The following is a 27,870-nucleotide window of genomic DNA, read 5'->3' as shown; positions in this document are numbered from 1 at the left end:
GAGCAAATTAGTTCTACAGGTTGTTTGCTCCTCCTTAGGAGTATAGTGCTGATATTAATGTTGGCCACCAGCTCAGCATTTCATCATAGCTGACTTTTCCTCGGTGAGGTTTAACTGCAGCAAAAATGATTAAGGGAATGGCATGGCTCTTTTTATGAAGAAACGCAAACAAGTTAAAATTGTTCAAATTGGAGATTACTGAGAGGAATATGATAGAGGCTTATAAAGTTATGAGTGCATTGGAACAAGTAAATAGGAACGGTTATTTACCCTTTCAGACAAAGGTAGGAGATATTCCATGTATTTTATCAGTCAGCACATAATAAAGCAATGGAATTTGTTGCTGGAAGATGCGATTGAGTGGTAGTGTAACTGGATTTCAAGAAAAGTTTGGACGAGTTTCTGGAGAAACAGGTCCATTGTTAACCTGATGGACTTCAGGATTACTGCCTCTTACTTCTGTAATGAGCTTCTGAGAACTTTAAAGTAACCTGTATTGGCTACTGTTGGAGAGGGGCAGGGCTGCTTATTGGCTATGATATTTGCTGAAGCCCTGAATGCTGCAACTCTTGAAAACTTGCTAGTTTTGCTGAAACATTTCTCTGATAAGTCTTGCAATGCTGTGTTAGCATCTACTAAGTTCTCAATTGAAATAATACAGCATGTCTGCTCAGCGCTTTTGACATTCTCTCCCCTGAAAAAGCCAATATTGGCGAAACATCTCAAGGCCTTTTGTCAGGGTGTGCTTAGTTGTAAACATTTCAGCCTATACAGACTCCCGTTGGAGCAGCCAACCTACGGAACACTTTTACTGATTGTCCACTAAGCGGGTTTCCACTTTTATAGAATTCTCATAAGGACTTTGGATTATCAACAACTTCTAATATACTTTGGCATTTCTTGCTCTTTATTACACGTGCTAGCTACTCTTTTTTTTTTACATTGTAATTATAATTAAAATATTGAGTAAGTTTATACAAAATTAATATAAATTTCATTCCTTTGTGCTTTTGTATAATGTTCCTGTTTTTCTGGATTTATAGTAAGCATATTTATTAGGAACACCATTAATCAGATCTACTGCCTTAGATATAGAGAGGAGAGAGAGAGATTATAGCTAGATCTAAGAAAGCAGTTAGAAATCAGAAACCAAGTATAATCATCATAAAAATGTTTTACTTCACTTCTGTGAGGAAAATAAAAACAGGGGCATAGTCATAATAAAAGTGGTCATTTTGCATATAAAATAATACGGCAATATGAGAAATAAAAAAAAAAAAATTCAGCGTGTAAAGGAAAGCTAAGAATAAGACCACCAGAGGAACAAATGTCTAGGAAAAAGCTAACCTGAAATTTTAAATATCCTACATAGTGCTGTTGAGTGAAATACTTCTCACAAATATTAAACTTGCATCCAGTTAAATTCTGAGTGTGACTGATGAACCTATGTGCATACATAGATATACTGGTAGTCCCTGTAGGTAACTGACTCCCAAACCTTGTGAGGTCTGGTTTTCATGTTGACAATCACCACAAAAAAAAAATCCCTTCATGTTTAAATGAGCTGAGGTTTGGGTATTTTGTTCACTTAAGGGCCAGATATACTAAAGGAATTTTTCCATGCTGTATTTATGGAAAAATGCTTAGTACATCTGACTCTGTCTATAGATGTGATGCCGTATGTTTGAGGTAGCATACCAATGATCATTTTTTCTTTTAAGGCACCACTGTGATCTGGAATATGTTTTACGATTCAGCTTAGACAAATAGTCTCACTTAAGCGTGCTTCCCCTACCTTAATAGAAAGGGAGGAAGTCCAGGAAACAACCAGAAATGACATTTTATTTATAATGTAAATCCATCTTTTTGGTGAGGCGAGGATGGGATACTTTCAGTGAGTGGCATAAATAGCAGTGGCACATGGAATAGTTAGTTGTTTGATAGTCTTGCCTGATATAAAATATCCCTGTAGAAAGAGAAGTGACCTTTTTGGGGTATTTTGGCTCCCATCTCCCTTTCTTCAAAAAGACCAATGGGGCTACTTTTGAGGGAACACTAGCCCAATAGAGTATAAAGGGTACAAGAAACCTTCACTGTCAGCATCCTATCAGGCCTAATATTATAAGGGGGGATAAATAAGATTGTGCAATATAAGGGAATGCTTGATTCACTTAATGAGAAGCTAATGCATCTTTCTGAAATTATGGCAATGCCAGATTCATCCAACAGGCCTCATCGGACGGTGTTCACACGAGCCATCGAGGCTTGCGATCTCCATTGGCAGGATAGTCACTTGCAACACATTATCAGCAGTGACCTATACACCAACTACTGTTACCATGACGACACTGAAAACTCACTCTTTGACTCTCACGGGTGGCCCCTCTGGCATGGTAAGTGGCTCAGCCGGAAAAACCTTTTCCATGACTTGTTTCTTTGTTCAGTTTCTATGGCATTGTGTTTTGGGGAGGGTTGAAGAGGATTGAGAGATGAAAGGGACTGGTGATTTCAACAGTATCTTCATTCTAATACTAGTTCAGAAATGATCTTTCAAAAAAAAAAATTTTTTATAGACTCAAATTTTGAGTCCTGTACCAGATGCAGTATTTGACTTTGACCCATATTTTTCTCTCTTCATTTTATGATTGTGTCTGTTTTAGAACATGTTCCTACAGCATGTGCAAGAGTAGATGCACTCCGATCTCATGGGTACCCAAGAGAGGCACTGAGGCTAGCAATAGCTATTGTGAATACACTAAGAAGGCAGCAGCAAAAGCAGATGGAAATGTTCCGGGCTCAGAAAAAAGGTAAATGAAGACAGGATTATTTGGTAACAAGAACTAAACTCTGATTGGTATCTCTGTGATCAAACAGTACTAGAGCATTAAAGAACAGGAAAGTACTGAGCAGTTTGTGTTTAACCTGCCTTTGGGAAGTGAGGTACTGATGTGTGCCAAATAAAGGAGGCGTATTGGGGTGATTGGAACTGATGGACCCCAAAGGTAACAAACCCATGCATCAAGGCAGTGGCCAGAATCAGAAGAATTTTAGAGTGGTGACAAGTGAAGTCGCATATCTGTAACAGACGTTCTCTGAGGACAGCAGGGACATTCAGTCATCACATATGGATGATGTCGGCTGACAGAACCCAAATCCGAGCTTTACTTGTGCTCTATACTTTTGAAATTGCTGTACTGAACATGTGTGAAAATTCCCACTTCAGTGGTGAGCATACTAGGCTGCTCTGTTTACTATAAAGGTATATAAATCAACTCCTGTGTAGCTGGGTGGGATTGTTAGGTCTTTGTATCCTGTTATCCTTGGACAATACTTGTTAGAGGTAACCAATTGTGATTTTTCAGATGACAAGCATACATGGGAATCCCTAGCTTAATTAGAAGGAAAAATTCAACCATTCCAGCAGGCAAGCATGTTGGCAACAGGCCATTTAATGCTTTTCAGGTTTTTTTGGGCAAACTAAAATATAAGAATGAGTCTTAGATGGCATGGGGTTGGATTATAAAACCCCAAATAAGACGTGCAAAACATATTGGCCAAACATACTGTTGATTGGGAATCCCTATCCAAACAGTAAGATGTGTGTGAAAGGCCAGAACTGCATGTTGCAGCTTTGCAGATTTCTACCATGGAGGTTGATTTTAAGTAAGCCACTGACGGTGCCATGGTTCAAAAATGACCCAAGAGACAGGTGGCACCTTATACACCAATTTTTTGAGGCATGGGCTTTCGAGGACAGAGTCCGCTTAGATGCATGAGTCAACCAATCCTCTAGATAGGAGAGCACATGTACACCCAATGTATGAAATTGCAAAGTAACCACTGCTAAGTATTTCATGATGCTGATGCTAGGCCAAATGTAGAACATAGTATTGGAGGTGGTGATTTCCTGTGACTTGGATATCTCTATGTTGTAAGTATCCTTTTAAATCCAGGGAGCATAGCCAGTCTCCTCTTTCCAGGAAAATAATTAAGGTACCTAAGGAAACTATCTAGAGCTTTTTCTTTAGTAGAAATTTGTTCAAGCTTCACAGGTTTAGAATGGGTCAGAGTCCTCATGTGTTTTTTTGGGATCACTAAATATTTTAGAATAAAATCGTTGCCGTCTTCCCCATAGTGGAATGGGTTTGACAGCCTAGGCCTCTAAGAAAAAGGATAACTCTTTTAAAAGCAGTTCCTGATGCAGAGGTTGATCATAAGCCTTCCAGTGGGCAGTCTGGTGGGGTTTCCAATAGTTGTCAGGTATCCTGAAAACCCAGCTCTCTGAAGTTATATTGATCCAACAGTTTCTGTAAAACCTTATTAGCCTTCTTCCCACTGAAGCTGATGTAATAAGTTTTGTGTTAAGATAGTGTAATGCATGTGCTAAACAAAAATGTAACTCTCGATGCAGTAAACAAATGATATGCTATTTTGGTGCGCAAAACGAAAAGTGCACTCAGCTTTTTCCCTTAGGCTGAATGCACATTATAACTCATGGAAAGGGGAAAATGTTATTGGACTCATGAGTTGTATGCACAAAAAAAAAATCACAAATCATGTATCAACTGCATTTAATACTTTGACTGCTGCATAGGTTGAAACCCTTAATACGGAAGACTTCTCAGTGAGCAAGCTCTGACTTTTTTTTTTTTTCCTCATTGATTATTTCTCTTTTTTCGAGAGTATCTGCTAATGCTCTGCTTGCTCTTCAACTTGTTCAAAACGTGGCTGTCCTTACTCTCTGTGGAACTCCTAGATTTGAACACATCCCCCCAATTTTGACTTCCCTTCATTGGTTGCCAATGACATGGAGAATTTAAAGTTCTGACTGATGCACAAGATGGTCAACAATTCAGAGGATCCCTGGTTCTAATGCTTTGCTGAAGATTTATAGACCATCTCACTCCTTCCGTTTGGCTAATAAAAGCTTGTTAGAAATACCTTCAAATTTTACTCATTTAACAGAGACTAGGGAACGGATCTTTTCTGTGGCAGGCCCATCCCTATGGAATTCTCTTCCCGAACACCCTCAACTTCTCACTGATCTGAAACAATATAAAAATGAACTGAAGACACTTCTCTTCCATGAGGTTTTCACTTAGCTCACCATGCTAACTTTGTTTTCTCTGTTTTCTTTTAGTTTTGTTTTGTTTTGTATGTTTTTACATTATTTTTATGAATGTTTTATGCTGTAACCTGCCTCGATCCTTGTTGAGAGTATGGGAAATAAATTGGATAAAATAAAATGTTTTGTGTAGATTAGTCATTTGTGCGCACAAAACATGATTTGCTCTTTTGTGTGCACAAATCATGAGGCTTGAGAGGGAAGAGCTCAACCTAGGGGAGGAGGACCCCCACATGGAAACAAGTGAGAGGTGGGAGCTGCAGAGCTGGAGCTGACCAAAGGACCTGGGTATCCCCTGCCAAAAACGGGCATCTTTCATGGAGTGGCCACCAGTCAGGAATCTCCTAGTATCCATCGCAGAGCCAGGGCAAGACACGGTATTTATCTGCACAAGGGGGAGCTGCTTGGGAGTCTCCATAAAGTGGCCCTCAAGATGCTTCCAAAAGACAACCTTGGTTCACCAATGAACTTAGAAGGCTAAAACAATGCTTAAGGCAGAAAGAGAGCAAATGGCGCAAAGCCCCATGTGCCAGCACACTCTCCGCCTACAAATCTACACTACACCAATACAAGTCCTCTACTCTAAAATCAAAAAGGGACTTTTACGCCTCCAAGATCCATAACCTGGTCTTCGATGCCAAAGCACTCTTTGCCTACGTATCTAGCCTTACCCAAATCAACCCCCTGGAAGTTCCTAGCAACCTAGCACAAGCTAAAGCGGAAGAACTAGCTCTATTTTTCCAAAACAAAATTGCCAGCCTTCTAACACAGCTGCCCTCCAATACCACCTCATACTCGACTTCTTTTAATCTCTACTTCAAAAGCACCCGTCTTGAAGCTTTCGATCCCATCTCCTCCACTGAGATACAAGTAGCATTAAGGAGAATGAAACCTTCCTCTCATCCTACGGATCACATTCCTACAAAACTCCTCTTGACAATTCCAGACTCCATTTCCAAAATTCTGGCGGACATCATTAATTGTTCTCTCTCCCAAGGACTCTACCCAGAGGACCTTAAATTGGCTTCTCTCAAACCACTCCTAAAAAAAACTAAATCTGGATCCTAAAGACCCAAATAACTTCCGCCCGATTGCCAACCTGCCCTTCATAGCAAAACTCATGGAAAAATTAGTGAACACTCAACTTTCAGACTACTTAGAAGATAATAATCTCCTGTTCCCCTCCCAACATGGGTTCCGCAAAGCCTTTAGCACAGAATCACTCATTTCCCTGACAGACTACCTCATCATGGGCCTCGACAAAGGACAATCATTTCTACTGATTCTACTGGACCTCTCGGCAGCATTTGACACTGTCAATCACTCCATCCTCATAAATCAGTTGGCAGCAATAGGAATTACTGGCGCCGCACTTAATTGGTTCAAAACGTTTCTCAACAACAGAGGCTACAAGGTTAAAATCCAAAACAAAGAATCATCACGTTACAATTCAACCGTAGGAGTCCCACATGGTTCCTCTCTGTCCCCTACGCTCTTTAACATCTATCTCTTACCGCTATGCCAGCTCCTCTCCAGCCTCAATCTAAAACATTTTCTATATGCGGACGATATTCAGATAATAATCCCTGTTAAAGACACATACTTGAAAACACTAGATCACTGGGAAAACTGCCACCAACAAATCAAACTCCTCCTCACTAGTCTAAACTTAGTATTAAATTCCTCCAAAACCAAACTCCTGCTCATCTCTCCCGAGAACAGTAACATCACTTCCACTCACCCTGGCATCCCACAATCCACGCAACTGAGAGACCTTGGAGTTTTAATTGACAATCGGATGAATTTGAAAGCTTCTATCAACAAAACTACCAAAGACTGTTTTCACAAACTCCAAGTCTTGAAAAGGATAAGACCTCTCTTTCACTTGCAGGACTTTAGAACAATCCTTCAGGCATTAGTTTTCTCAGTTAGACTATTGCAATTCTATCCTACTAGGTCTCCCTTCCTCCTATACCAAACCGCTTCAGATGGTACAAAATGCGGCAGCACGAATATTAACAAACACCAGAAGAAGAGATCACATCTCCCCTATCCTAAAAAGCCTTCATTGGCTGCCAGTGCACTTCAGAATTCTCTACAAATCCATCTCCGTTATCTACAAAATCATTCATCAACATATTTCTAGCGACCTGCAAATTCCTCTCCTCTTACACAATTCTTCAAGACCTACCAGAGATGCATATAGAGGTTCATTCCAGGTTCCTCCAACCAAAGCCACTAGACATATTACCTTGAGAGATCGGGTCCTCTCTACCGCCGGTCCCCCTTTATGGAATTCCATCCCCCCAGACCTAAGACAGGAACCCTGCCTCCCAACCTTCAGGAAGAGACTTAAGACTTGGCTCTTCAAACAAGCTTTCCCGGACTCCAGCTAATGTCCTTCAACTTCAAGTTCTATAACACAACCAGCTCATTTAACTGTTCGTTGTAAATATTTAAAATGCTATTAACCTTTTCTTTTTCCTTCCTCTCCCAGTTTAAGCATCCCTGTTTTTTGTAACTGCTTTCTTCCGCACTGCAGTTCCAGTTTGTTTTTTCTTTCTATGCACCACTGTTTTAATGTAAACCAGCATGATGTGATTTTATCATGAATGCCGGTATATAAAAACCTTAAATAAATAAATAAATGTCAATGAGAAGGTAAGAGCCTCAACATTTCTTTCAGCCAGCCCCGGCTCCTTTCTTTAACCTGGACCCGCAGCCAGCCGTTCTGGATCCAAAGCCAATCACAGCTCCCATGTGTGTCTTGCTCAGAGCCCTCTTCAACATCCTTGTGAGCAGGAAAGATCTCCTAAGTGCGAGCCAGACCAGGACCAAGAAGCTGAGTTGCCTGGAGCTGGCTGAGCCCCTGAGTATTCCCCATTTCCAGGAAGAAGCCCTGGATTTTTTTTCTAAAAGAGTTGCTGGGAACGGGGAAGGTTTATTTATTTTATTTTATTTATTTGTGTTTTTCTATACCGGCATTCACGGGAGTACGTATCATGTCGGTTTACATAAAACAAGGGGTGATCAATACATTATAACATACATAACTAAAACATAAGAGTATACATTACAGGAGTATAAACAAGTGCACGGAAGAGAAAGTTACAATAAAACAGGGGTTATTCTAACTGGGATTAGAGTTAAAGGAAAGATAAACAAGTTTAACAAGAAGTAAAACATTGTAGTGATTGGTTTATGCACATTAATATTATATTATATTATATTATATATTATATATATTATATATTATATATATATATATTTTATATATATATATTTTATATATATATATTTTATATATATTATATTTTATATATATTATATTTTATATATATTATATTATTATTATTGTAGTGATTGGTTTATGCACATTAATCACTATTTGTGCACATAAATCAGTGCATATCCCCCAGCACCATGTACTCCCAATCGGCCTCATTGACTAACACTGGGGCTGGAAACCTTACTTCATATCTGACTAAGAGAAAAATTTCTAGCATAAAGAGAACATGAATTAAACCATGCATTGGGAGTAACAGCTAATGCAGTCATTAACAAGGGATTTGCGTGGGAGGGCGCTAACCTGTATGCAAAACTCCTTGTTGCATCAGGAGTAAGGTTTGTGCACACTATATGGGTAAAACTGCACTCTCCCAAGCATACTTTATTACATCAGTCTCACAGGTAGGTTCTTCAGAACAGATACCAAAATACTGGCTGTATTTTCCTGAATCTAGTCAAAACTCTGTCCTAGGATTGATTGGGGATCCAGCTGTGACTTAGGAGGCCTCTGCTGTCTGGGTCGAGAGTGAGGCCCCTGTTGACAAGGATGAGGGGGGATAAGACTATACCTCCTCTGACAATGGAGATTCTCCCCCCCCCCCACCCCCCATTAGCATTCCACTCTGATTCCTCCTAGATGATATGGAGTGTGTGTCTGAAGCATGGCACAATGAATGACTTTATCTCCAAACAGATTTTCTCTGCAGCAGGTCACATCAGTAAGTGTGTCCTGCACATCTCAATAGAGATTTGAAGCTCCTAGCCACAAGTCTGCATGCTCTAATCCCAATGGCAGAGTCTGTTGATGATTAAAAAAGTATATGGTAGGTCAATTTGACCAAATATTTTCCACGCTCCTGACCTTTATCCACTAGTAACTCCAGCTCATCACACTTCTCCTGAGGGAGAGAGATTAACAGGGCCTTTATCGTCTGCATTATGTTTTATGTGTATTGGCCCATGAATAGCTGATAGGGTACTATGTGAGAAGAGAGCATAAGGTGGTAAATCTTCCTCCCAGCAAGATTAAAGGTGTATGACTCACATCCAGGGGTTACTGAGGTGCGAGTTCTCATCCTCTTGGCCTCCTTGAGAGCAGATTCTACCACAAGTGTCTGGTACATTCTCAAATCCATGAGCCTTTTGGACACAATAGAGTCCACTTTCCTATTAACTGCAGGTACAGAGAGGGAGAGTTCTCCCACATTAACTATACCTTCTATCCTGTCATGGATGAGCCTGTGCTTGGAGTTCAGACATTGGGAGATGCCCAACATTTGTGTCCTGGATTTATCATCCTCCTCAAACTGAACTGAAATAGGCTCAACTATTTCCTTAACAAACATGGCAAAGAAGAAATCTTGTGTAGCAGACTCCTATGAAGGAGAAATTTCTGAGGAGAGACCTGTAGACTCCTATTCAGAGTAGTCTTTGGATTTAATGATGCACAATCAACAAACCTTTTCTGATGGAAAGAAATCAATAGAACTAGGGGTCAGGAAATAAAACAACTCAAATAGAGGACAACTCAGAAGCAATGTCAATAAATACTCCTTCATGGAGAGGGTGGTGGATGCCCTAAATGACCTTCCGGAGGAGGTAGCGAAGATAAAAACAGTGAAAGAATTCAAAGGGGCATGGGATAAACACTGTGGATCCCTAAAAACTACAGGATGAAAATGAAGAAATTAGTGCATGGGGGTAATTTGTTGGTGTGGCAGTTACTACCCTTAACCCATAAGCCTTCATACTGTTGATGCAACTCCATTATCACGCTCTGCTTCAATGGCAGGAGAAAAGAGGAATTGGATTCAGACAGCAACTAATGAGGGCCCTGACTTCTACGATCTGGGGAAACAAATAAGCATGGGGTAACTTGCTGATGCAGTGGTTACTACCCTTAACAAATAAGCCTGATACTTTTGATGCAACTCAACCTTGCTCTTTGCTTCAACAGCAGGGGGTAACAGTGAATTGGATTCAAACAGCAACCACCAAAAGCCCAACTTTTATGGTCTGGGAATCTATTAAGCATGGGGGTAACATGCATGACGCAGCAGATACTACCCATAAGCTTTCTCGGCAGACTGAATGGATCATTTGGTCCTTTTCTGCCATCATTTCTATGGATTTGTAATCATAACTCCAAGAATGTTCAGATTCTGAGTTAGTATAAGGTGTCAGGGCTGTCAGTCTGCTACTGTCTAGTATATAAGGCCTCTGGAGGGTTCAGCTTCAGTGTTGCTATCTAGACCCCCTATGAATCCCCGCTGATGCATTGGAAATAGACAATGGTGTGTGGTAGGAATCAAAGTAGATACCTCTCCAGTTCTCTGTATCAGTGCCATACCACCAGGTAGCACTAGGGGCCCCAGAATTGGTTGACACTCAGCCAGCATCAATATCAATGATATTGTTTCACCACCTCTTGGATCCTTCTATTCAGCTCCTTAAAAGTTGGGAAGCAGTCTGAATGGTCACATATTCTTATTTGGAGTGCGTCACAAGCCCTTGGAGACTGCATACCCTCAAGATGAGCAGCCTTCTCTTCAGAGTTCTTTGGGAGGGCATATGGCCATAGCCACTATCTCCCTGCTCCCAGCATCATGCGTCGACAGGGATTGATATTGCTTCCTTGTTTTCCCTTGATGCATCAATGCTAAATCCCCCAATGTTGGTAACAATGATGGGTAATCTCTCACTTTCAGGTAGAAGGAGCTAAATGATCTATCTCCTTGGCCCTTATTGGATGTCTGCTAAAGATTCATGCTCCCTTGATGTCTATATATTGCGAGTGTCTTGTGTAACCCCAATGCTTTTCAGTGTTGATGCCTCCTATGGTGGTGGGCTGGTCTTACTTGACCTAAAGAGTTTCTCCATGTGCTCTCATTGGGTCCGACCACTTCTGCAAGTCATTTTATAATAAAAGTTATATCCAGACATGTCATCTCTGTCCCCCAGGCAAACCACACAGACATTGTGCAGCTGTACTTGGGGGTATTTGCTGACACTGCTGGTCCTGGTTTCTTTTGAGACATGAGCCGAAAAATTGCCATAGCAAAATCAAAGGATTCGGTGGTATAAAACAGGCCAACTAAGCTTTCTGGGCCACTAGGCTTCAAGAGCTGATGTGAAAAAACAAATCTTAATTTTGGAATACCTGACTAAAGTCTAAAAGGGGTGAAAAGAGAGTCAGGCACCTGCAATGAAAAAAGAGCAATTTATGCCAAAAAGGCACACTAAACGAGAACAAAATTGTGATTTCCCCCATGGAACTGACAGCTGTTGATTTCATATAGAACAAAATGGTACTGAGAGTGGCCTTGTATGCTCACTGTAAAGTTGGGAATGTCTGCATATGCTCAGTATTGTCTGTTTTCTGGAGACCTTACCTCTGTTAAAGGATATAGATAGAATAGAGGAAGTCCAAAATAGGGCCACCAAAATGATGCAGAATCTGTACCAAATGCCCAATAAAATGAGATTTAGGTGGTAACTTTTCAATGGTATTTCCATGGGTAAAACAGCATATTACCCCACAGAAATCACTTTTTACAGAATTGTGTACCTGCTATGAGGATGAATGTGCATTTGTATGTCATGTATACGAACTGAGTGGAGGCATTCCGGGGGGCCATTTTCAAATGTGTGCAGGTTAATTTTCGTGAAAACTTTCTGTGCATAAATTAGCTAGGTGTAATTGTAGGTGTTTTTAGTCTTGTGGGATAATTTCTATATGAACTTAGGCACATAAGTTTGCTTTGAAAAATTTAACTTATGCACATATTTGATATCTGATTTATGTGGGCTCTTCCATAATTACCCCGGAAGAGTCTAAGCATGTTTACTCTAAAGAAAAAGATGGAGAAGGAATATAACTGAGACAAGAAATATAACTGAGGCAATCAAATGCATCAAAGATTTAAATAATGAAGTATATGGACTCCAGCAGGATCCAGGGTAACTTGATTTTACCAAACAGATTGTGACACACAAATTTGATCCATTTCTTTTATTGGATGAGCAGAGAATAACATCAGGTGTGTGCACTGGATAGTGGTGTATTTGGATTCCAGCAAAGCTTTTGATAGTCTCATATAGAAGACCCATTTAATTAGTAAAATGAACTGCCAGAGTGTGGGCCGCAAGGTGGTAGACTGGATTAAAAACTAGTGATAGAGGTTAATGCTTAAATGAAATTCACTCTAGGGAAGGATAGTTAGTGTAGTGCCTCAGATCTGGCTTGTGGCCAGTTCTGTTCAATATCTTTGTATGATGTTGCGGAGGGCTTAAAAGAAAGTCTGCCTTTTGGCAGGTGACACACAGGTCTACAACAGAATGGACACACTCTTGAAGGGGGATAGAATGTGATGTGATGTAAAAGACTCATGGATTGGTTGAGTGTTTAGCAGTTAATATTCTGTGCAAAAATGTAGAGAATCAGGTATTTTATGTGCAGAAATCTGAGGGAGCAATATATATGTGCACAAACTTGGAAGACCCCGATATTGGGGTGATTGTATCTGATGACCTCAAGGTAGTGAAAGTGTCTTAATGTGGTGGTCAGAGCCAGATAGAGGATAGGGTGCATAAGGAAAGTTCGTATGAAAGGATGTAGACCCAGTGGAGGCAGAGAGAGGCTACCAAAATGGTGCAGGGTGTTCACCAAAAGGTTTACAAAATGAAACTTGAGGACTTAATTACATATACCCTAGAAGAGAGGAGAGACACATGATAGAAACATTCATATATCTCAAAAGCATAAATAAGGCACAAGAAGGGGTAGACTCTGGAGTAATATGACATAATATTTCTTCAAGGAAAGTGTATTGGCTGCATGGAATGGACTCCCTGTGGAGACAAACAGTAACAGAATTTAAAAAAAAAAAAGCCTGAGATAAGCAAGGAGTATCCCTAGTTGTAAAGAAGTGGAGTGGTAAAACTAGAGCAACTGGGGTCTGTGGCATCACATCAAGAATGAAATTGGGCAAAGTGCCGTCATGTTCTATGTTTTGTTTCAGTAGTTTCAAATCCATTAGAACCTCTGATATAATGCTACTTAATTTTTATAAGACCTGCACTGCAATTTTGTTTTAAATCTATAATTTGTTAGTAGGAAAGCGAGGTGTGTGTCTTTCAGGTGGTGGTATAGCATAATAATGAACATTTTGTTCACTTTTTTTTTTTTTTAGTGCATGCAGGTGATGGATCCTCTATAGCTATACATATTTCATTATGCCTACAGACATTCCCACAGATACCTTTTCAGCCAAATGCGTACAGACTTTTTTCACCACCTGCAATATATTTACTCCTGTGTAAGTTCACAGTAGCCCTGACACAGCCACCCAGCTCCTATTGCTGTTTTTTGGAGCAATGTTGACCTGTTTAAAACAGGTGCGTACTTGGGAAATTTGGAAAGCTAGATTAAATAAACTTGCTTCTTTTGCTCTGAGATAATGACCAATGCAAGTTAAGTAACCTTTTCCTATTTTTAAATACTAACTAAAGTTTCCTATACCATAGGAAACCTTTTGAAAATAACTTTGGCCTACCCAAATATTTGCATTTACATCCATATTTTGTCTTTTCCTATTCTAAGCCTAGTTGTACTTGCATTCATAGCTTTTGCTCCTTCATTTTCACTTCTTCTCATACTTGCATTTCATGTACTTTTCCATTTGCACACAAACTGTTTTCTTTTTCTCGCTCTATACATATTTATTGCTCAGACAGCACAAATTCATGGGACTGCTCATCGCTACAACTATAGGGATACACACTCATAGTATTGGCATATTACATTGCTAAACTAGCAGGTAGGCCTGATTTATACTAATTTAAAAAACTAGGTAACACTACTGGGCATCATGATTTCTCAGTCACCTAAGCTAATGTAAACATACATAATTCATACCACACAGATGGGCATGGTTGACTGGTTTCCTGGGTCTTTCCATGGTGCCCATGGATTGTCAGAGCACCCTGTTTAAATATGTGAGTGTTGATTTTTGAAGTGTCAGCCATAAAAACCAACTTTTCTAAATGATTGGGGGCGCTAAACTAAAAATTTACCCCTCTCTGGATACATTGAAGGAGATTATTCAACATTGGGTGGGTGCTCAAGCATTCACTGCACCTATAGAACTAGCGCCTATGTGTTTAGCTATGTACGTATGGAAGAAAATGAGCCCTTGTGTGCAGTGTTAAGGGAAATGCGAGGCAAATGTTGTAAGAACATAACATACTGGGTCAGACCAAGGGTCCATCAAGCCCAGCATCCTGTTTCCAACAGTGGCCAACCCAGTCCATAAGAACCTGGATTGGCCATTGTTGGAATTGTATCCTTGTTGTGTGTTTGTAGTTAATTGGTATCTCCTTTTGCTTTGCCTCTTAATTCCGTTTGAACATCAAATCTGCTGGCTCTGATGAATGTAGTAATGGTGCCCATCGGTCCAACAGGGCAGTTACTGAGCACGTTTGGCCACTTTCTTTGTGAACTATACTGCAGGTTTTCTACTGCTGACTCCTTCCAAAGCATGCAATGTGCATAAGACCTTTTTGTGTTTTTTTAATTATCTTTATCTTAAAATTAGAAAAAAAACTTCCCTAGCTCCTGTGATTCTTTGTGGGGGGGTTTTCTACAGTAAATGAAAGGTTTTTGTTTATTTCTTCGTTTCCTACGAAGTTAACTGCATAACTGCTTTAGAGCATGTTTAAACATAGTGTGGACACTGAAGTCTTCTTGCCTTTTTGCAGACAGGGTTGGAGCATACCCAGCACTCCCTTCACCTAGTGCCAGATAATAGTAACATCAGGAGAGGGATAATGAGTGGATTGTAATTAAGTGCATAATGCATTACAGGATTCATTCAGTGTAAACCAAAGTAAAAACTGAATTCCATTATTTTACATTTATGTGCTGCTTTTTCAGCATACACAAAGGAGGTTGATTCACTTTTGCTGACAAATGCAAAGATTCTGAGGCATATATATATATATATTTTTTTTTTTAAATAATCATTGCATTTGAGCACTATTTTTTATTTGGGGGGGGGGGGGGGGGGGGGAGTGAAGTCATAGAATATCTTTCCACTGGAATGTTTTTTAAGTCCTGAATTTCAATAAATCACATTCCTGTTGACCTAACAAATTATACTACTAACAAGTTATAGGCAAAAAGTTTTAAAATGAAATTGAAGCTGCCCATTAAGATTCCCAAGAAACCACTCTTTTGCCCAGAGAAGCAGTGGCATTTGCTTGCATAATGCATTTGAATATTTGCTTTATGGTTTTGTTGAAACAGAGTTGTCATCCAGAGAGCTTATTACTTGAAAAACTAGTTAAGTGCTACAAAAGCTTATGTGGTTTATGGAAATGAACTGTATCTTGAAATCTGTTTTTGTGTCTCATCTCTAGAAAAAAAAAATATAATTGGAAACTGATGATTAAATTTATTCTGAATGAGAAATAACCTTCATTTGTTGGAAGTGTGTGCTTTCTACTGATGTATATATCTTCAGGAAAGATTGTTTATCAAATAACTGCATGGGCCAATGTGGAAGGTTTTGTAAAGATATTAGAATTGGAATTTTTTTTTAATTGTATTTATGAATTTTAAATTACAAACATAAAATAGCTCTTAAGTGACAGAGTGGAACCATCAAAAACAACAAAAAAAATAAAATTAATAGAAAATAGAATTTTAAGCTATTGTATCTGTTTCACATACAAGGTGCTGGCTGCTGCAAACTTAACAAATGATCAGCTCTCCATTCCCACCCCAAACATGGGACAGCAAGTTTTAAATTGCATGGAAATGTACTAATGAACAGTTTCTACTTTTTTTTTCCCCAGAGATTAACACAGGTAGAAGCTGTTTTTCTTTCTCTGATGGTATAGATATTTTAGCAATGGCTGATCATTTTTGGTTGAAAAAAAAATAACAGATGAATGCTCTGATTTTATTGTAGAATAACTCTGTGCAGCCAGGATCAATGTCTGGTTCACCTTTAAACTGACAAAGCTAATTATTTTTCTTTTTCGTGTCCTGAAATGTTAGAGCTTCTTCACAAAGGAGTAACATCAATAACCAATCTTGAAGGTTGGGTCGGCCATCCATTGGATCCTATCGGCACTCTCTTCAGTAGTCTTATGGAAGTCTGTAGGGTGGATGAAGAAAGCTTCCATGTGTTCTCAGATTTCACAGGTAAGTTATTTGCGCATTAGATACAAAACTTTTCAGATACAGTTGTGCTCACAAGTTTACATACCCCTGGTAGAATTTGTAAGACGCGTTTCATTTTAAGAAAACATGAATGATCAGACAAAACGCCTGTTTTTAATGTTTCAAATTAAACTATTCATCATAGAATAGCACAATCATAAATAAAAACATAACAATAAAGGAAATAATAAAACGGTCCTGTTCACAATTTTGTATACCCTTAGTTCTTAATATCATGTATTAATGACAATATTGGATCAATGACGGCTTGCGGTCTTTTGTGATAGTTGTGAATGAGGTAAAGCTGCCCATTCCTCTTGGCAAAAAGCCTCCAGATCCTGTACATTTTGGTTATCTAGCATAAACTGCATGTTTGAGTTCTCTCCAAATTGGCTCAATGATGTTGAGGTCAGGAGACTGTGATGGTCACTCCAGAACCTACACTTTGTTCTGTTGCAGCCACTGAAGGATTGACTTGGCCTTATGTTTCGGATCACTGTCATGTTGAAAAGTCCAAGTGCGCCACATGTGCAGCTTCCTGGCTGATGAATGCAAATTCTCCTCCAGTATTTTCTGATAAGATGCTCCATTCATCCTGCCATCAATTTTAACTAAATTCCCTGTGCTTCTGTATCTCACATGCCCCCAGAATTGCAGAGATTCACCTCCATGCTTTACGGTAGGGATGGTGTGCTTCTCTTCATAGGTCTTGTTGACTCCTCTCCAAACACAGTATTTATAGTTGTGACCATAAAGTTCAATTTGGTCTCATCACTCCAAATTATTTTGTTCCAGAAGTTTTGAGGCTTCTCTAGGTGCCGTATGATGTATTATAAGTGGGCTATTTTGTGGCATTGGTGCAGCAATGGCTTTTTTCTGGCAATTACCATGCAGCCCATTTTTGTTCAAGCATCTCCTTATTGTGCCTGCTGAAACACCCACACCACTTTGTTTCAGTAGAAGTTGCTTGTGGGTTTTTCTTTGCATCCTGACAAATTTTCCTGGCAGTTGTCTGAAATCTTTTAGTCTACCCAACCATGGCTTGGTATTAACAGAACCTATAATTTTCCACTTCTTGATCAGTTTGAACAGTACTGATGGGCATTATCAAATCTTTGGATATCATTGTATATACTTTTCCTGATTTATAAAGTTGAACTGCTTGTGCTTGTAGATCCTTTGACAGTTCTTTTGCTTTCCTCATGTGTCAAAAAACCACCAAAATTAGTGCAGCTCTGGATGAAATGCACAAGGGTTTCTCAAGAGCTTAGAAACTCACTATTTATACACAAACACTAATTACAATCAAACAAGGCACAAGTGTGAATACTATCCTTCATAAGAACATGCCATACTGGGTCAGACCAAGGGTCCATCAAGCCCAGCATCCTGTTTCCAACAGTGGCCAATGCAGGCCATATGAACCTGGCAAGTACCCAGAAATTAAGTCTATTCCATGTTACTGTTGCTAGGAATAGCAGTGGCTATTTTCTAAGTCAACTTAATAATAGCAGGTAATGGACTTCTCCTCCAAGAACTTATCCAATCCTTTTTTAAACACAGCTATACTAACTGCATTAACCACATCCTCTGGCAACAAATTCCAGAGTTTAATTGTGCGTTGAGTAAAAAAGAACTTTCTCAGATTAGTTTTAAATGTGCCACATGCTAACTTCATGGAGTGCCCCCTAGTCTTTGTATTATCCGAGAGAGTAAATAACCGATTCACATCTACCCGTTCTAGACCTCTCATGATTTTAAACATCTCTATCATATCCCCCCTCAGCCGTCTATTCTCCAGGCTGAAAAGTCCTAACCTCTTTAGTCTTTCCTCATAGGGGAGCTGTTCCAGTCCCCTTACCATTTTGGTAGCCCTTCTCTGTACCTTTTCCATTGCAATTATATCTTTTTTTGAGATGCGGCGACCAGAATTGTACACAGTATTCAAGGTGCGGTCTCACCATGGAGCGCACCTTGGCATTATGACATTTTCCGTTTTATTCACCATTCCCTTCCTAATAATTCCCAACATTCTGTTTGCTTTTTTGACTGCCGCAGCACACTGAACCGATGATTTCAATGGTGTTATCCACTATGATGCCTAGATCTCTTTCTTGGGTAGTAGCACCTAATATGGAACCTAACATTGTGTAACTATAGCATGGGTTATTTTTCCCTATATGCATCACCTTGCACTTATCCACATTAAATTTCATCTGCCATTTTGATGCCCAATTTTCCAGTCTCACAAGGTCTTCCTGCAATTTATCACAATCTGCTTGTGATTTAACTACTCTGAACAATTTTGTATCATCTGCAAATTTGATTATCTCACTCGTCGTATTTCTTTCCAGATCATTTATTGTGTGTCAACTTGAGTATATATTATCAGCCCAAACATTCAAGTGTATGCAAACTTTTGAACAGGACCATTTTATTATTTCCTTTACTGCTATGGTTTGTTTAATGATTGTGCTATTCTGTGACGCATAATAGCTGAATTTGAAACACTTCAAAAATAACAGATGTGTGTTGTCTGAATACTCCTTTTCTTGAAATTCTACTCATTTTACAAATTCTGTCGGGGTATGTAAACTTATGAGTGCAACTGTATTTTTCTCCCAGTCAAGTTGTTCCATTTACATTGGAACCATAACTTTCCTCAAACATTTTTTGTGTTTAGCTACACATGATTTTCCAATGTCTTGAGTAACAACACATCTCTAATTTCACAGCCCATTTCCCCTGAGTAACAACTGGGAGAATAAATAATGATTCAACTGAGCAAAAAAAGTGTATCATTTTTGTAGGGACTTGCATCTTAAAAGCCCTTCAAATAGTTCTTTGTATTTAGAATTGGAAATTAGGTTACACTGATGTCCGAGAGTAATGACTCAGGAGAGCAACGTTCACAATAATCAGTGGCATTACAAAGGCACTGTGATAGGAAAACCAAAATGACTTGAAACAGCAGCATTAGAAGCGCATAATGGTTAGCCTCTTGTTATGCCTCTGCATTCCCTCTTGTATTAAGCAGCCATATGTTTGTGTATACTCATCCACCTGTAGGAGTTGTGAAAGACAGATAAAGTGTAATCAGGGGTAGGAAGGAAGTCATAGTGAGTTGACCTTTTTGTTTACTTATCAGGCATAACAAATACAGTCTGTCAGTTTCAAGGGATTACTGGGAGTACCCTGTGTATGATTGATGGTAGTTTGGCTGTATCTGGTGTTGTCCTGTAGGGGTGACAGTGGGATTTTTCTCTCATGCTATTGGCTTTCTTAATTTACAACAGGAAATTAAATTCTTTATCTAAACTTGCTGAAAAAATTTCGTAACATATTATAAATTTGTGTTTCAAATCACCAAAGAGTAAATTTATTTTTCTGGCACTCTAGATTTATTTACAGTAGTCCATGCCTGTATGAAAACACAGTGCCTAAAAATACATGAACATTTTTGACAAGGAGCGTTTATAAATGTCAGATTACAGCAGAATTATTGATTAAAATGGGTTCTGATGTATTATTCCTTTTGTAAACTTTGCAGAGAACATGGGGCAGTGCAAATCTCTGGAGTACCAGCACCTGCCTGCACACAAATTCTTAGAGGAAGGGGAGTCGTATTTAACACTAGCTGTGGAAGTAGCATTGATAGGACTGGGGCAGCAACGCATCATGCCCGATGGCTTATATGCACAAGAGAAGGTTTGTCGAAATGAAGAGCAGCTCATTTCTAAGCTTCAAGAAATCGAATTGGATGATACGCTGGTGAAGATTTTTCGAAAGCAAGCAGTCTTCCTGTTAGAAGGTAGCTTGATAACATTTTTCACCTCTTCATGTAATGTGTTTCTTTGGAAAATGGTGTGAAAGGGCACACAAAGTTTGGCACTTAAGCCTTGCTTAAGTGGCAGTACTACCTTTTTTTTTTTAAGAAATACAATTCCTTGATAAAAACTAACAAAAGTATTACTCCCTCTTTTCTATTTCATTCTGGTTTCTCTTTCATTTTCAAAGCGAAATGAATTGGTGGTTTGCTTTTGAAGATATTTGTGCATTGCTGTGTGCATTCAAATGGACTTAACTAGATATCAAAGTTTTGCTGTTTGCCATCAGAAATCTAAGCTAGCCCCCCACTGATGTATGCCAAATACAAATTAAGTATAAACAGATGAAAAAGTGACATCAAAGAAAATTGTGGATGTGTGCTTAGGGTCTTACCCATGCATTCTAGAATATTGCAAGAATATAAGAAGATTTTTGGGGGGGACAAAAAACCCCACAGCTATGAATAAAGATAAGTGGGGCCAGTCCCCAGAGGAAACCAGTCAAGTGGTTAACTGAGGATAATACCAGTTCTTTTCTAAATGCAAGCGTAGTCCAATACAGGAACCAAGATAGTTGTGAAGCTGTGAAAGGGTTAATAAAATCTCCATCAGTGGAGGTTTAAGAGCAGGTTTATCAAACTTTGGCATGATACAAATAAAGTGCTTTTTGCTTGGAGAGGGAAGGTATACCTAAATTAGTACTTTTACTACTACTTATCATTTGGTTAGTACTATTACATATATTCAGTGCTGTATGGATTCTCATGAGTGTCCCTGCTAGGTGGAGCTTACCGTCTGGTTAAGATACAGACAAGACAAATAAGAGACTTCAGGAAATTTATTATAGAAAGCATGGTTAAAATCACCTTGGCTATCAAGGAGAACCAGGTTTTTGAGATTTAAAAGCAGCCTCAAAAAGGTGAGTTTTATGCAGCTTTTGAATATGACCAGCTAGGGCAGAGCTTTCCAAACTTTTCATGTTGGTGACACACTTTTTAGACAAACATAATTTCACGACCCAGTAATTCAGTCTACTAGCAAACCAGAGGTTAAACGTTAAACGAACAAAACGTATTTCGACAATTTCTGTATGTTTCCTTAAATATATACATAAATAAAATGTTTCACGACACATCATATCTCATGAAAACCTTTTTTTATATTAAAAATATATAATATTCCAAGATTAATGTTATTGTTATAATTTGAGTAACTAATAAAACAAATTGTCTGTCCCCCACACACTCATCTCTCCCCCCTCAAGCACATGTCTGTCCCCCACACACTCATCTCTCTCCCCCCTCAAGCACATGTCTGTCCCCCACACACTCATCTCTCCCCCCCCCCTCAAGCACATGTCTGTCCCCCACACACTCATCTCTCCCCCCCCCTCAAGCACATATCTGGCCCCCACACACTCATCTCTTCCCCCCAAACACATATCTCTTCCCCCACACACTCATCTCTTCCCCCACACACTCATCTCTTCCCCCACACACTCATCTCTTCCCCCAAACACATATCTGGCCCCCACACACTCATCTCTCTGGCCCCCACACACTCATCTCTCTCCCCCCTCAAGCACATGTCTGTCCCCCACACACTCATCTCTCTCCCCCCCAAGCACATATCTGGCCCCCACACACTCATCTCTTCCCCCCCCCCCCAGCACATATCTAGCCCCCACACACTCATCTCTCCCCCCCCACCCAGCACATGTCTGGCCCCCACACACTCATCTCTCTCCCCCCCCACCCAGCACATATCTGGCCCCCACACACTCATCTCTCCCCCCCAGCAAGCACATGTCTGGCCCCCCCACACTCATCTCTCTCCCCCCAGCAAGCACATGTCTGGCCCCCCCACACTCATCTCTCCCCCCCCCAAGCACATGTCTGGCCCCCACACTCATGTACCTCTTCTTTTTGATTGTTGCCAGTTAAGTGCTTCACTCCCTTCAGGGTTCAAGGCTGCCATGCTGCATTACACCTTCCAGGATCACCAGACACAGTTGCTTGCAGTCAGTACTCCTCGTGGCCAGGCCTCATCGGCAGCAGCAGCCAATCAGGGATAGCTGGGCTCAAGTCCCACCCACCAAACCAAAAAAAACCACGATTTGACAGAAAAAAATCGCCCAATAATAAGTAACCACAAACTGGAAAAAAAAAAAAAAGTGAATTGCTAGAAAAAAAAAGCTCAAACTCGCGTTGGAGTTGCCCGGGCTTGCGTGACACACCTGCACACTGCAGGCGACACACTAATGTGTCACAACACACAGTTTGGAAAGTTCTGAGCTAGGGAGTAGAACACACCCATTTAAGAAATTATTCAAGGAGTATGGTGCAGCGCGTTAGAAAGTGTGCAGTCAGGAGCTGGCAGTGGAGGACGATGACTCAGATATGGGCAGCTTGCCTCATGAAAGGGACTCCTGAGGAGAGGTACAGGGGGAGATGAGAGGTAATGAGGAGCTGCAGAGTGAATACACTTATAGAAGAAGATTGAACTGTATGTGGAACTGGATAGGAACCAGTGAAATGATATTGGAAGAACATTACTTGTGAAGCTGAATTTTGAATAGGCTGGAGACGGACTAGATGGTTCAGATGGAGAGCTGTGAGGAATAGGTGGTAAGCAGGAGGTGATGACAATAGATGAGGGTTTTCATAATGTGGTCAGATGAAAAAGGATGGATTTCGGTGATACAAAGAAACACATTTTAGCAATTTTTGGGTATGTGCAGAGGAGAAGATAGAAGTTTGATGACATGAATGTTGTATGCTGAGGAGTCTGGGGGGATAATTCTGTTATCCACAAAGAAAAGAATATATGGGAAGTGGGTTTGGGAAAAAATGCCAAGTTCTCTTTTGTTCATTCTAAGTTTAAGGTGGCAGTGGGACATCCAGGCAGCAGCATCAGACAGGCTAAGATTTGGAATTGGATTCTGGGTGCAAGCTCTGCAGAGAGGTAGATTTGAGTCATCGCCATAAAGATGGTACTGAAAATCTTGGGAAGAGATCAGAACACCAAGGAAATAAACTGTAGAGAGAAGCTGGCCTTCAGGTACACCAACTGAAAATAGGATAGCAGTGGAAGAAGATCACAAGAGGATACACTAAAAAGTAAAAAGAGAACCAAGATTGACCTTGCTTTAATTTTGAGACTCGCTTTTGAGTAAGGGCTAGACAACGATCAACCATGTTGAAAACAGCAGATAAGGAGAATGAGGATTGAGTAAAATACCTTGGCTGTGAAGAAGTTACTGGAAACTCTGACAAGAGCTGTCTGTTGAATGTAGAGGGCAGAAGCCCAATTGAAGTGGTTCCAGAATGACTTGAGTTGCAAACTAGTTAAGGCAGCAGAGCTGAAAGGCCCTTTTGAGTAGTTTGGATTCAAAAGGCAGTAGGGAGTTGGAACAATAGATAGAGCGGGTAGGATCCTAGTGAATTTATTTGAGGAATGAACACAGCATGCTTAAAAGCAGTGATTGCAGTGAGAAGTGATTGAGGATGTGATGCAGGGGATGATTGCAAGGGACATAAAAATGAGATGGGTGGGAATGGGGTCAGAGCAGCAAGGAATGACTTTGGAGGAAAAGAGAACATTGTTCCTTCTCCAAAATGAAAGGAGGAAACTAAGTGGCAGAAGCTAAAGGGAGGGAATGAATTGAAATAATTCAGGTTTAATTTTGTGAACTTTTTCATGGAAGAAGTCAGCCATACACTGGCAAGAGAGTGAAGAAGGGATTTGTTTATGTAGTGTTGCTTATATTCTGTTGATCTGAAAGTAATTGCTTTTGGCAGATTACAATTAAGGTGGAGGCAGTTTTAGGAGGAAACGTGAGTGCAGTCAAGTGACAGCTAGGATTAGAGGCAAGGTTGTTTGTCAAATAGGTTTGCTTCTTAATGGGTTTGCTGCTTGAGTGCAATAGCAGACTGTAGGAAGATAAGCATGAATTTGAACTGTATGGCATCGGTAGAGTAGGTGCAGGAGTTTAGGAAGTGAACTATAGAGGTGAGTCAAGGTTGGGATTTGGTACACCTTACAGGATGGGGATGGAGTGGGGCAAGAATGTGCAAAGCAGAGCATAGTATAGTGTTGCAACAAAAATCTGTCGTCTCAATACTCTAAGGAAAACAAAGATGGTAGTGTGGAAGATACAAGGGTTAGTTCCTAAAGGTATTGGTTGTGAGGGTGAAGGTTACCAGATGATAGGTGGAGAAAACTGAGAGAGAGCAGTTGGAAGAAAGGACTAGTCCAAGATAGTGGCCGTTATTGGTCAGTGAGGTGATAAGAGCGTATTTAGAAGTCAAAGGACTTTGAGGTACAAGTGTCAGAGGTATTGTCAGTGTGGAAGTTAATGTCCCCAAGAATAAGGGAAGGGGAAGCTTATTTAAGGAAGAAGGAAGGCCAAAGTTGAAATCTGAGGAAAGGGGAACTGATCAGGGAGCTGATAGATGAGTTACCTGGAAAGATGATGGGCTGAATAGGCTGGAATGGGCCTCAAATGACAGGGAGAGCTGCAGCATGACATTCATACTTTGGCCTATCAAGTGAAGTGTGTAGGATAAACCCTCAAAAAGCTCTAGATTCATCAGTGGAAAGTCAGGTCACAGTCAAAGCTAGAAGATGGGAGAGAGCGCATAGTATATAAGGAGGTCATGAATGTATGTAAGCTTTTTGGAAATCAAGCACATATTCCATAGGGAGTTTGAGAATGAGTCAGAAAATCTGTAGGAGAGGGAAAGGGATAAGGTTAGGGAGGTAATGGTTTGATCTGCACAGATTGTCTGAAAGTAGACTTCAAGTCGATGTCTTCAGTTAAGAGTACAAGAAAGAGAAAGCGGAGTTATGACAACACTGTTATCAAATGCAGTGAAAGCAGACTCCATTAAAACCGTATCCGTGTGATCTCCTTTTCTTTTACTTTTTGGTTTTTTTCCTGAGGAGATATTTTGAAGTTTTTGAAAGACACTCCTACCTCTTATTGGGGCCGATGTAATAAAACCCATGCTAAAATTGGAGTTACATTTTTGCATGGGTTTTACTTAACGCGCTTTAAAATGGCTCCTTGCAGGATGCAGTAAGCTAATGGAATGAAAATAAAGTTTAAAAAAGCACACTAAAATATGAAAAACTGAAAAAATCTGTACTAAGGTAGAAAAGTGCTTTAAAACAAGGGTAAGGAGGTAAGTGTTTGAAGCTGAAAGGAGTGTGACCAAACTGACCTTTCATGCAAGATTGGCACTGGGCATCACGACTTGAGCACAATCTCACATGCAAGGCCATTTGGATAAGGCATGCGAAGTGAAATCAAAGTTTAAGCTCTCTAGGGAAGGTACCTATAGCTGAATAGTATGCACTTTGTGTTGTGCATCTCAAATGACTAGTTCCCCATTCCAAAGAGCTTACTCTTTGATTTCACTTGGCAAAATGGCCTTGCATGCAAGATTGGCACTGGGCAACCAGACTTGGCCAAAATCTTGGATGCAAGTCCATTTAGGTGTCATTCCTTCCAACTTCGAGTGCTTACCTTTGTTCTCCCGGTTTAATATACTTAAGTGGATTTTCAGGTTAATTCCTTGGCCTGAGGTGGAACAAAAGTTAACTCGCATTCCTGATTGCTATGATATTCTGTAGCTGTGCCATATTGTAGTGTCTTTCTATCAGACTGGGCACAGCAATAGAATAACTTTAGCCACCAGAAATGAGTTTGTGCCTCCTCAGACCAAAGAAGGCATAATCTATCTGGAGCTTCACCTACAGTTGAATAAAACATAAGCTGTATTGGGAAGGCACCTTCAGCTGAATGATAAACACTTGGTGCTGTGTATTCTAACCTTTGTAGTACAGTTCAGCTGTAGGTGCTTACCCCAAAGAGCTTACATTGGAAATGTAAATCTTCCTGGGTCTGAGGTGGAGTACCACACTGAGCACAATAGACATTTGCTACCAGAAATATTTACTCCATCTCAGACCCAAGAGTTAAACTTCCAATGTAAGCTCTCTGAGACGGCACCAGTCACAGGTTTTCTTTGTTTTCCTGAACAGCTGGACAGCAGACACACTTGTAGTGCTAAAGTGTGAACTGTTCAGCCGCTGGTGCCCACCCAGATAGCCTATGATTTATTCATCTAATTGTAAGTGCATTCCCCAGAGAGCTAATTCTTTTATTTTACTTGCCATTCCTTGTAAGAATGACCGTGAATGAATGTGCCCACAAGTTGGGATGCACAGCACCAATCTCACATACTACAGGCTCCGCCTGCTGAGAACTTTAAAACCTATTCTTTCTTCTGCCGACTTCCGTATGATCACCAAATCTATCATCCTTGCCTCACTAGACTACTGTTATGCTGTCTTTCTAGGCCTGCCTAATTCTTATGAGATCACTACAAGTTTTCCAGAACTCAGCAGCTCGCTTAATTACAGGCACTTTCTCTTGTGCACATATCTCCCCAGTTTTGACTAATCTTCACTGGCTACCTGTTGGCTGGTGGATACACTTTAAGGTTCTGGCCTTAATTTTCAAGGCTCTTCGTGGCAAATCTGCCCCTTGCTTGACAGTCAGGGCAGAGAGATCAACTTTCCCATGTTGTCCAATTACCCAACAGACATCTCCTGGAAACCCCTTTCCTTATAGTGGCCCATTTATCTGAGACGACAATGTGATTGTTTCAATTTGCTGGACCTGAACTCTGGAACTTCCTTGCCTTATAGATTAGGACTGAGGGAGACCTTATTGTTTCAGAAAGTCCCTAAAAACTTAACTCTTTCAGCGTGCTTTTGATGATTGAATTTCACTACTGATGTTGCGCTATTATTGCATTTTATGTGATGTTTGTATTGTCATGTTTTATCATATTTCACTCTGTAAAGCAGTTTTATTTTTGTATAATAACTATGTATGTGAAGCTGTAATCTACCAAGAATTCCAGGTTGGTGGAATAGAAATTGGTTAAATAAATGCCATTTTGGCAAGGCATGAAAAGTAAAATCAAAGCCCAAGTTCTCTGTGGTGGACACCTTCAGCTGAACAGTGTGCACTTTGGTGCTGTGCCATCTGACTTTGGCATCCTGTTGAGTTTTAGGTTGCTGCCCCACCTACCCCAAAGCTTATGCTTTGTGATAGCTATAATTTCCTGCTCCAAAGAACTTATGCTTTCATTTTACTTGCCATTTTCTGCCAAATGGGCTTCGGATGCAAGAATTTGCTCTTTGGAGTGGGAACAAAAGTGTAAGCTCTCTAGGTAGGCATCTATAGTTTAACAGTAGACCAAAGTTGGATGCACAAAGCCAGTGTACTGATTAAACTGCAGGTACCCTCCCTAAAAGAGCACTAGAAATTAAACGTTTGGATCCAAGGTGGAATAAACTCATATTTTTCATGGCCAAAGTTATTCCAT

The 27,870-nt window shown here is 40.1% G+C and overlaps 1 protein-coding gene across 1 annotated transcript in view; it reads left to right on the top strand.

Annotated features, from left to right (window-relative positions):
* ZSWIM6 (zinc finger SWIM-type containing 6) overlaps positions 1 to 27,870 on the top strand; it is a 357,080-nt gene that overhangs the window by 281,303 nt on the left and 47,907 nt on the right. Inside the window, exons 6-9 of the mRNA XM_029576468.1 lie at positions 2,217 to 2,393; positions 2,661 to 2,807; positions 16,476 to 16,622; positions 20,191 to 20,451. Of these exons, the coding sequence (XP_029432328.1) occupies positions 2,217 to 2,393; positions 2,661 to 2,807; positions 16,476 to 16,622; positions 20,191 to 20,451 (732 nt within the window). The remainder of the gene's footprint in view (positions 1 to 2,216; positions 2,394 to 2,660; positions 2,808 to 16,475; positions 16,623 to 20,190; positions 20,452 to 27,870) is intronic.

This window comes from Rhinatrema bivittatum, chromosome 1 (assembly GCF_901001135.1).
Source record: "Rhinatrema bivittatum chromosome 1, aRhiBiv1.1, whole genome shotgun sequence".
NCBI classification, from domain to species: domain Eukaryota; kingdom Metazoa; phylum Chordata; class Amphibia; order Gymnophiona; family Rhinatrematidae; genus Rhinatrema; species Rhinatrema bivittatum.
Note: the sequence above shows the minus strand (reverse complement) of the source record. Positions and strands in the feature narration are given on the sequence as shown.